The sequence below is a fragment of the Lathyrus oleraceus genome, chromosome 1, assembly GCF_024323335.1.
Source record: "Lathyrus oleraceus cultivar Zhongwan6 chromosome 1, CAAS_Psat_ZW6_1.0, whole genome shotgun sequence".
NCBI classification, from domain to species: Eukaryota; Viridiplantae; Streptophyta; class Magnoliopsida; order Fabales; family Fabaceae; genus Lathyrus; species Lathyrus oleraceus.
In genome coordinates, this window is record NC_066579.1 from 281,540,503 (window position 1) to 281,550,479 (window position 9,977).

Genomic DNA, 9,977 nt, shown 5'->3' on the forward strand with positions numbered 1-9,977 from the left:
ATTCAAAAATGCACAAATGAAAATCCAGGCATCAACAATTCTTGAACTTAACATCAAAAAAAGGTAGACATCCATACAAATCTATGAAAAGAAATTGGGATTCATTTGGATCATTTTTGCATTTTTTATGAATTAAACCAAACAAGAAAAATAATTGAAATAACAAAAAGAAATGGAGGGAAACGAAATTATTTGAATAAAATCCAGAAAATACCACAACAACACGATCTGGCGCGCAATCAATCCAACGGCTCACATTCAAATGTATGAAAGGCGTCGTTTCATTAAAACAGTCAGCATGCCACTCAGCGTTCAAAGCATACGCGTGGCTCAGTCAAAAAATCTCATCCAATCAAACGTCCAAGCAAGCGCACACATGGAATCCACATAAGCATAAACCCTAACACACGCAGACGCCGGAGCTACAGCTCCGGTCGTCTTCTCCAGTGAGACACACGGTGGCTCCGCCGTGAAAATTTTCCAGAAATTCAAAAGGCTTATATCATTCGAACCGGTTTTCAACGAGGATTCCAAATATGCAGTTGGATCATCCTAACTCTCCATGGATTTTGCAAATCGAAGACAAACATTTCTGAGATCTAAACTTCCAGTTAACCTAACATGCTCAATACTCAACCAAATTCAATTCTAATCATATGTGCATGCTCTACTCTTCAAGATCTACAAATCTATGATCTAAAAACAGCAAAAAGAGATGATGAAAATGGAGTCACCTTGAAGTGCAGCTCTCTGAAATCGTGCTCTCACAAGCTCAAAAGCTCCATATCAACTCCTATGCACCTCCTATGAAGCTTTAAGCAAGAATCAACAATTGAAACCTCTTGAATCTACTTCAATTTTCAAATCCGATCCACATGAGGAAGCTCTTGATCTGCATGAAATCTGGCTGAATTGCTCTAATCAATGGATGATTCTTGATCAGTGAAGGATGAGGATCAAGAATATGTGAAGATCTTTGAGCTTTGTGTGAAGAAAATGAGAATTCGAAGTGAGAGAAATTGGAGGGAGTTTTTGAATTTGGATCTGAAAATGCTCTGTTCTTGCAATTATGATTAGGGTTTGGCCTTTTATACTTCATGCTAATGACCATGCTAATCCTCTTTTTCATTGGCTAACCATGATTAGTGAGTATTGAAGCATCTTGCAAAAATGAACGTTAAGCTAGCATGGCCATAATGCACGTGTTCCCTCCCATGCTAAGCTTCTAATCCACTCAAAATTATCCAATGGTCATGATTTGAAGATCAATTTGCTTGCATCTTAAGCCAAAAATGAATGTTGAATAATCTCTTCAATTTGCACATGTGTGAAATAATGTGAATTTTGACCATGATCCCTTTGCACAATTGAGCCAAGTAATGTCAATTTGATATGCCTTGCACATGAGAAACACTTGGTAAAAAGAATGAACCAATTTGGAGCAATGTATCAAAAGTTATGCCATTTTGAATTTCCATGCACACTTTGTGATCAAATGACCATAACTTCTCAACCATTCATCATATGGACATGAATTAGGACTTTTTGGAAAGGGGAGGCAAAGATCTACAACTTTCATGTTCACCAAAAATCCATTTGAAACGTCATTGACATTGACAAGTCAAGTTGAATGTGGACCAAAAACTTACCAAATTTGGAAACTTTGAATTATAGGTCATTTTCCATTTTTAGTAACTTTTGCCATGACCTTTGAATCTTCAAGATGGATGTTTAGAATGTTGAATAGACCCCATTTGAACATGATTGAGGTGTCTCAACTCATTTCCCCACCTCATAGCCCTCAGTTGACTGCACAGTTGACTTTTGGTCCTCAGTTGACTGCACATATTTTTTTGCTTTTGGTTAGTAAATAAAACAAGAAAAACAATGATATACAATTCAAGCATGCTTGGTGATCTCAAACCACTCACAAGAGATCCCTACCCAAAGGTAAAGGGAGCTAAGATGCTCAATGATCCTTGAGGCTATGCCATGAAATGTTATGATGCCATGAGGGATCTTAGGGACAAAATTGGGGTCTTACAATGTGATTGCGTTTTTAATGCTAACCTGTGTATGATTGATGATATGATTGAAAACGCTATCAATCAGTAATTACAACTAGATTGACTTATTTTCCAAAGAGATATAATCAACTGTCATGAGAAGATATGAATGGAAAATAATTTTAGCGTTTTATGATGTCCAAGCCCAGCCAAATGCTTCTATAAAAAGGACATGGAAAACCTGATTTTATACACAAGAAATAACGAATGAAATATTGAGAGAGAATAAGGGTTTTAGTCTTGTGTGGTCGTGTGAATTGTAAGCCATTCAATTCATCCATAGATGATTGAATTGGTCTGATTTTTGAGTTGTAATTTGTCCATTCTAAGCTTTGAAGCATGAGTGTGTGTTTACTTGATTGAAGCTTTTAAGTAAGATCAAGTACGTGTCTTTGAAGAGTGTCTTCTTTTCATTGTAATTCTTGTTTTATATCATTGCTGTGATTGAAGGGGAGTGAGTAGGATCTCATATCTAAGAGTTCTTAGGTAGAAGTCACACGGGTAGAGATTAGGTGAAAAGACTGTAACTTGAAGTTGTTTACTGAGAGTCTTTGAATTGATTATGTTTAGTGGATTTCCTTCCTGGCTTGGTAGCCCCCAGACGTAGGTGAGTTTGCACTGAACTTGGTTAACAATTGCTTGTGTCTCTTGCATTACTGTTCTTTATCTTTTATCTTGTTTGTATTGTTCAGATATTAGTGTCATGACATTACCTTCGACATCTTTTATCTGATACCAGAATTTCAATATATGGAGAAGCAAATGAGTCTGATTACAATTGATAAAAATCTGATGACTCTGAACATGTTCATCAGCCTCTGAAGGAATAGATTCTAGTCATATGTTCTTGCATCTAGTGACATCTCAGACTCTAATTGTTTGAAGAGCCTATGACCCATACAATATTCCAAAGCAGACTAGTCTTGTCAAAGCCATAGATTTCTGGATAAAGTCAACTAGGGTTTTGTGTTGCAAGGCTTAGGGAATGGTGATGTGACCTCTTCAGTATGTTCTATCTTTTGGTAGATACCCAGTACTGTTAGAACAAAATTTGGTTATGCATCTATACCTTGAGTTATGATGATAACAATGTTGTATTTGTGTTAGAACAATTCTGCACCCTAGTGGTTTGTTAGTGTGTAGATTTAACAGCCAATTCTGATTATGAGTATATGACGTGCAATATCATCATTTTCTAAACAATTATGTTCCAAATTCTGCTTTTGCGCTAATTATGAGAAGTGCTGAAAGGTATCAAGTTGTTACTGCAATATTCTTTTTGCTTCTAATTATGAGAAGCTAAATGTTATCTCTTATACTAAGTATGAGAAGATAAAAAATAGAGATTATGCCAAATCCATTTTCGACACTCTGAGGATGACTCAAGAGGGGAATGCTCAAGTAAAGAAGACAAAGGCCTTGGCCTTAATCCAAAAGTACAAAGCGTTCATAATGGAAGATGATGAAACAGTTAAGACTATGTTCTCAAGGTTTTAGATGCTTATTGCAGGACTGAAAGTTCTGGACAAATGATACTCTATAGTTGACCATGTCAAGAAGATAATTAAAATCACTACAACAAACAAGACCTTAGACAGCGCTTTTTTTAGCCTTATACAGCGCTTTAAAGCGCTGTCTAAACCTCCGCTGCTAAAGGTTTAGACAGCGCTTTTTTAAATCTTAAAAGCGCTGTCTAAGCCCCCCCCCCCCCTTAGACAACGCTTTGGCCAAAAGCGCTTTATAAGACCCTCTTATTTTAAATTTTTTAGGTATACCTTAGACAGCGCTTTTGAAAAGCGCTGTCTAAGCCCCACCCCCTTAGACAGCGCTTTGGCCAAAAGCGCTTTCTAAGACCCTCCTATTTTAATTTTTTTAGGTATACCTTAGACAGCGCTTTTCAAAAAGCGCTGTCTAAGCCCCCCCCCCCCCCCCCCCCCCCCCCCCCTTAGACAACGCTTTTGCCTAAAGCGCTTTCTAATCCCCCCTTAGACAGCGCTTTTTACAAAAGCGCTGTCTAAGGTATACGAAAATTTTTGAAGCTTTTGTTTTAAACCACATTTTTTCCAGGTTTATAAACCAGAATTTCTACCTGTTTTCAACCAGATTTTGACAGACAATTATCACATTTTATATATGCCATTTTGGCCTTTTTTCTACCAATTTTTGGCTAACAAAAATATATATATACCAATTCAAACCAATACAAAAATTACTAATATATTAAAACTACAAAAATAACTCTAATCAAAACTACTAAAGTTACAGTAACTAGATGCACTGTGGTTGCCTCGTTTATATCATTTAATTCTAACCATCGCATGCATGCATATCTAAACAAGGCAGGGGTTGCTATCGTTCTGTAATTACTTTATAAATAATTAAGAACTGAATTGTTTTTTTTTACTGGATTGTTCTTCAAAGGTGTTGTTATGCATATAACTAACTGTCTACTCAATATATCTCTTTCTAATTTGTATTTTTGAGAATCCTTTTTTGATGGTTATCAATATAAAAACTATTATGAAAAAAATAGTTTTTCATGTAGAGTAACATGTGTGACTCTCGTCAAATTCCACTATTTTTATGTTAATGATACCTTTTACAATAACATATTTCCTTTAGAAATGTTATTTATACCCTCTCGCAATAACACATTTTCACTTTAAATCACTTCAGATGAGTTATTTTATCTATTTAATTATTGTGACACACCACAAAAATTGTTATAAGAAAATTCCAAAACCTATAAAAACACTAATGTACATAAATCGATTAAATGAATGACTCTGTACCAATTAATTAGGACAGGATGGAGGAGAAATTTCAATTGCTAAATCATTTTTCTTCGGTTTCTACACTTGGCCACCCTTTATCAGCTTGCAATTTGACAAACTCAGCAAATATCTTGATATCTTCATCTTCCAAACGAGCTCCAAATGTACACTGCCCTCGAGGCATGCATTCTTTACCAAATCCCTGCATGAAAATTGAAGCCCCTAAACATAAACTATGAAGAATGAAGAATAATCATAAAGACAAAAGCTAATTCTAAATTCTCAAGTCTATACAATTACAATATATCTCACCGGCATTCTTCCTTTGCCATAGTATGTGATGCGGTAGATTTCTTCTTCTGTATCAACTCCATTTCTGTACAGCAACATCAGAAGAAAGAAACATTGATTCACGCCTTCACTTTAGGGCAGAGAGCAATTCACAATGAGAGTTCTCAGGTTTCTTTACCTTTGTAAATCCTTTGTGTATAGAGTTGATCCCTGTAAGAAAATAAAAATCAATTTTGTGTTTGCTAGAACATTAAGAAAAGTTATGTTGAAGAGGATGATATGCTTACTGGTTGTATAATGTTTCCACCTGCATCGTGACATCCAATACATGTTTGACGGAACAATGAGGCTCCTCTTAGGATATCTAGGGTTTGGGCACTTGAAACTGTAGAACAAGAAAAGTGATTGGCAATTTGGCATGGGAGAAGTAGTGCAATTTGAATAGAAGCGCAGGGGCAATTTAGTATTTTAGACAGGAGCAAACCTGGAGTGACGCAAATTGGAGAAAAAAGCAGGAATGCAGCAGCAAGAGGAGGAGCCAGGGTGGTGAAAAACTTGACTTGGTTTGTCTTTGTAGGAATGGGCTTCAACTGGTTCTTCCTCTGTTGGAGGGGCATCAGATATGTCTGCAATCTTATGAATATCAAAATCAAAATCAAAAAGTTGAGTATTGAAAAATGTTCTACATGCATGGTTTTAAATTGCAGTTGTGGAAATTGTAGTTTTAATGTTGCTGATCAACATCCGCAATTATAGTTGTGGAGTGCAATTTAAAACTAAGATTTGTATGCACAAGTCTGTAAAAGTTTTTAGTTGTAATTACATAGACACATACCTATAACCCCACTCATTGTCATACCACGAGACCAGCTTCACAAAGGACTTACTAAGCCCAATCCCAGCCTTAGCATCAAAGATACTCGACCTGTTAATAAGAAATACATTTAAATTAAAACGCTTACTTGGCAAACAAACATATCCTAACACAACAGAAAAAACTGCGACTAATATCATAAAAGAGCGAGATAAATAAAGTTTAGTTTTAAGACAAATAAAAATCTGCTTTGAGCATATGTAAATGAAAATTCAAAATGTGCATAATACCAGATTTTAGCATGTATACTAGATAAAAGGCACAAGAGTCTGTCCTCTTAAAGATGCTGATAGTGATCTAAATTTGAAATACAGCAACATTTACTTTACCTTGAATCACCAACAAAGTCATTAGAGACAACATCCTCATCTGTGTATCCAAGAATTCCCTTCAATTGTCCCTCTGAAGCGTGCCTTCATTTTTTTTCAGTAGCAAAGTAATAGAAAACCAACGAATGGTTAGTACAAAACAACTCGACATGAGAGAATATAAGCCGGGTCAGAAAAGTAAGAGACATACTTTATTGCTGCTTTAACATCTTCATAGGAGGCATTCTTTTGAAGCCGACAGGTTAAATCCACAACAGAAACATTAGGAGTAGGAACACGAAAGGCCATTCCAGTGAGTTTTCCATTTAGCTCGGGAAGAACTTTTCCAACAGCCTGGAATTTCACAAAGTGCAAAACTAATTTAATAAATGTAATTGGTAAGCACAGAAACTCTTATGGCCATCCATCTCTTTACCTTTGCAGCACCGGTAGAACTTGGAATTATATTTTGAGCTGCACCTCTTCCCCATCATTGATTTCCTGCTGCAAATCCTTCGGATCCTTTCCATCAACAGTGCATCCAACCGAGACACACGCATATTAGATAAGTAAATCCATAAACATTGTTTTTCATTAACACATATCCATGAAAAACAATGTTATTAATGGTGCATGGATCATTTATAAATTAACTAATCCATCCATAAATGTTATTACATCATAGCACCATGCTACATCCTATCCCATCACATGGTTACATGGTTACATGGTTTTGATCAAAAGATAAAAAAGGGTATCTCGCTTTGAATGGCAGCCTTAACCTAATGATTCTTCCATGCTCCACCTATCCACTTGCCATGCCATGTTAAATTCCCTTTGGGCCTGCAAATAAACATCAAGCATTCATCGATACATCATAATAGTCCCACCTCAAGCAACAACCATATCATTCAACAATTGCAGCAAGCTCAACATTCCATTCATCAACAGTGCATCAACATAACCGAGCAAATTAGAAAACAACGGTGCAATATCAAGAATCATTTGGCAGTCATGGATAAAACAATAACAACAATAAATACATCTGTTCATAGAAGTAACAATCATAAAAGAGCTATCATTCAACATAAAAACACTAAACTAACAAGAACCCATCCAAAGTTAACTAACAGTTTGTAACAGAATATAGCAGGGCAACATCATAACGTAATTAACACTTAACAACTCATTTTCAAACTAACAGTATATGTATCTTCGTTCACATTTCACTTGAATTTGAATTTGAATTTGAATTTGGTGACTAACAAACCATTTCATTTCTAACTGAAAATGGAATTTCATTTGAATTCACGTATCATTTCGTAACAGATTCAAAGCCTTTTAAATTCATCTTCACACTTCACATTTAAGGGGGTTCACGTTTTTCCAGAAATACTCTCAACCTCTCTTATTTGTTTCCCTCTTAACCTCACACACAAACACCTTCCCTCACCAATTCATTCACGCGAAGATTCAATCCCTCACAGTTCTCTCCCAACTCATAGTTCTCTCTCAATCACTCTATCTCCTTCAAGCAGAGCCTCTCAATCCTCTCAAAGCAACAACAAGAGTTCATAGTAGAAGAAGAGATCATAGTGAAGAAGAATAAGGATATTAATTTAATCTTGAAGAGATGTTTTTGGTAGAAGTTACCTGAAGTAACATAGGAGTTTGAATATTCGAGCTTATTGTCAATCGCTTTGAAGAGACGTCAGAGCTACTCCGGCCAATAAGCTCTTTTGCATTTCTCCTTCAGTTCATCTTCAACCTGTGCCAAGATGTAGACCTTAGCCTAGGGAATTGAATCCCTAAATGAGTTGGCATCAACTTCCTTTCCCTTGCGTTTAATTTCTGGAAGATTGATTTAGGGTTCTTGTGACATTAGGCTCGATTTGGTTGATTGGTTAGGAATTAGATGAAATTGATGGTGAAGTCGGATAGAGGACTTTGGAACAAGACAAATGATATAGGTTTTATATTGTTTGGATCTCCCGCCTCCGCCATAGGCAATTTCCGGTCTTTTTCGGGGAGAGACCGAGGGGACCGATCTTGGGAGCGAGGGAACTCGCCGCTCCGACTTCACCTCCGGTGACGCGGACGTAAACTTCGACGACTTGGGATGGGTCGAGCTTGGGAGGCATTGTGGAGAGGTTTTAGGGGAAATAGGGTTTCACACGGCGAAATGAAGAAGCAGCCGCAACTAAATGAAGAAATGAACAGATTTTTTTAATTGAAAGACTTTAAACAGCGCTTTCTCAAAAGCGCTGACTAAGGTCTATATTTAAAAGCGCTTTCTAAAAGCGCTCTCTAAGGGGGGGTCTTAGACAGCGCTTTCTAAAAGCGCTGTCTAAGACCCCCCCTTAGACAGCGCTTTCATTATTTTTTTAGAACATTTTCCGTGTTTTATTTTTATTTTAACCTTAGACAGCGCTTTCTTTTAAAAGCGCTGTCTTAGATGCGCTGTTAAAAAACCTTTTTGGCGTAGTGAATTCTCCCTAAAAAATGGAGACCTATGGTAACTTCTTTGAAGCTAGCAAAGAATATTAATAGTATTAGTCTTGAAGAACTTGTTAGTTCTTTGAGAAGCCCCGAGATTGAACTCGAGGAAGATGAACCTCATAAGTGAGGTAAATCTATTTCTTTAAAGTCTAAGATTGAGAAGACGAATAGATTATCAAGATGAGGAAGAATCAAAAGATTTTGATGAAGAATTAGAAGATGATGATGAGTTGTATCTGATTTCAAAGAGGGTCAACAGACTCTAGAAGCACATGCATAATGTTCAAGGAAAGTTCAGAGAAGCTAGAAGGACTGCTGGTCGTTCTGATTCTTCGTCTGGACAGAAGAAGCAAGGTTCTGGTAAAGAGGTTATCTACTTTGAGTGCAATGAGACATACCACAAGAATGAATGTCCTAAGATGAAAAAGGATAGAAGGCCTAAGAAGAATTTTTCTACAGGAAAGAAGAGGCTGATGGCTACATGAGACGACTCAAAATTAGAAGAATAAGATTCTGACCAGGAACAAGCCAGTGTTGCATTGATGGCAACAACAGCTGATCCAGAAGGTTCTGAAGAACCAGAAGACAAGGTGTTGTTAGAATCAGAATAAGACTTTGATTCAGAAGAGGTATTTTCTCACCTATTTCGTTCTGGTTTAGAATCATGTCTCTCTGAAATACTGGAAAAGTACTAGAGTCTTCAAATTAGGTACAAGGACCTTAAACAAGTCCAAGTAGTTGCTTCTGAAACTCACAGTGATCTTGAGAAATATATTTCTTCTCTAAATGAAAAAGTTTTTTCTTTAGAAAGTAACAACTCTACTTTGAAAAGTAAAACTTCAAAACTAGAGGAAGAAATAGTCTCAGAAGCTTCTGGTACTGATTGCGTCATAAGATATGACAGAGTATTCCAGTACTTTATGACTAAAAGCATAAGTAGAAAAAAATGGCTTCTTTGATCTATGGAGTTATAAGAAATTGCAAGAAAGGTTTAGGTTATATAGAATCTCAAAAACTTGACGAAAGTCAGAAGGTAAAACCATAACCTCTCTATGAGCATTTCTTGCCTGGTGGCACTGAGCTTGATGTTTCTGCACAGACACAGAAACCTACATAAGGTAAGAGCTCAGTTTTGAAACCTAAATATCATGCATAAATTCCCCAT

The 9,977-nt window shown here is 36.5% G+C and overlaps 2 protein-coding genes across 2 annotated transcripts; both read right to left on the reverse strand.

The window, feature by feature from the left end:
* Window positions 1-4,641: 4,641 nt before the first annotated feature.
* On the reverse strand, window positions 4,642-5,760 carry LOC127130535 (cytochrome c6, chloroplastic). The gene is made up of 5 exons (XM_051059528.1): window positions 5,616-5,760; window positions 5,419-5,516; window positions 5,310-5,341; window positions 5,153-5,216; window positions 4,642-5,042 (listed from the first exon to the last, which is right to left on the reverse strand). Exons 1-5 carry the CDS (start codon window positions 5,746-5,748, stop codon window positions 4,902-4,904), a joined length of 468 nt encoding a protein of 155 aa, XP_050915485.1. The 5' UTR covers window positions 5,749-5,760; the 3' UTR covers window positions 4,642-4,901.
* A 190-nt stretch (window positions 5,761-5,950) lies between these two features.
* On the reverse strand, window positions 5,951-9,704 carry LOC127103386 (glyceraldehyde-3-phosphate dehydrogenase GAPCP1, chloroplastic). The gene is made up of 5 exons (XM_051040654.1): window positions 9,568-9,704; window positions 6,750-6,795; window positions 6,525-6,667; window positions 6,335-6,418; window positions 5,951-6,056 (listed from the first exon to the last, which is right to left on the reverse strand). The coding sequence occupies exons 1-5, from the start codon at window positions 9,702-9,704 to the stop codon at window positions 5,951-5,953; spliced, it is 516 nt and encodes a 171-aa protein (XP_050896611.1).
* Between the last annotated feature and the right edge of the window lie 273 nt (window positions 9,705-9,977).

Coding starts and splice junctions, on each gene's coding strand:
- LOC127103386 (XM_051040654.1), bottom strand. CDS start 9,704: ATGACGCAATCAGTACCAGAAGCTTCTGAGACTATTTCTTCCTCTAGT. Junction 6,796..9,567: donor ATATATTTCTCAAGATCACT/GTGAGTTTCAGA, acceptor ATGATGGGGAAG/AGGTGCAGCTCAAAATATAA. Junction 6,057..6,334: donor GACTTTGTTGGTGATTCAAG/GTAAAGTAAATG, acceptor TCTTATTAACAG/GTCGAGTATCTTTGATGCTA.
- LOC127130535 (XM_051059528.1), bottom strand. CDS start 5,748: ATGCCCCTCCAACAGAGGAAGAACCAGTTGAAGCCCATTCCTACAAAG. Junction 5,517..5,615: donor TCCAATTTGCGTCACTCCAG/GTTTGCTCCTGT, acceptor CTTGTTCTACAG/TTTCAAGTGCCCAAACCCTA. Junction 5,043..5,152: donor ATGGCAAAGGAAGAATGCCG/GTGAGATATATT, acceptor ATTTTCATGCAG/GGATTTGGTAAAGAATGCAT.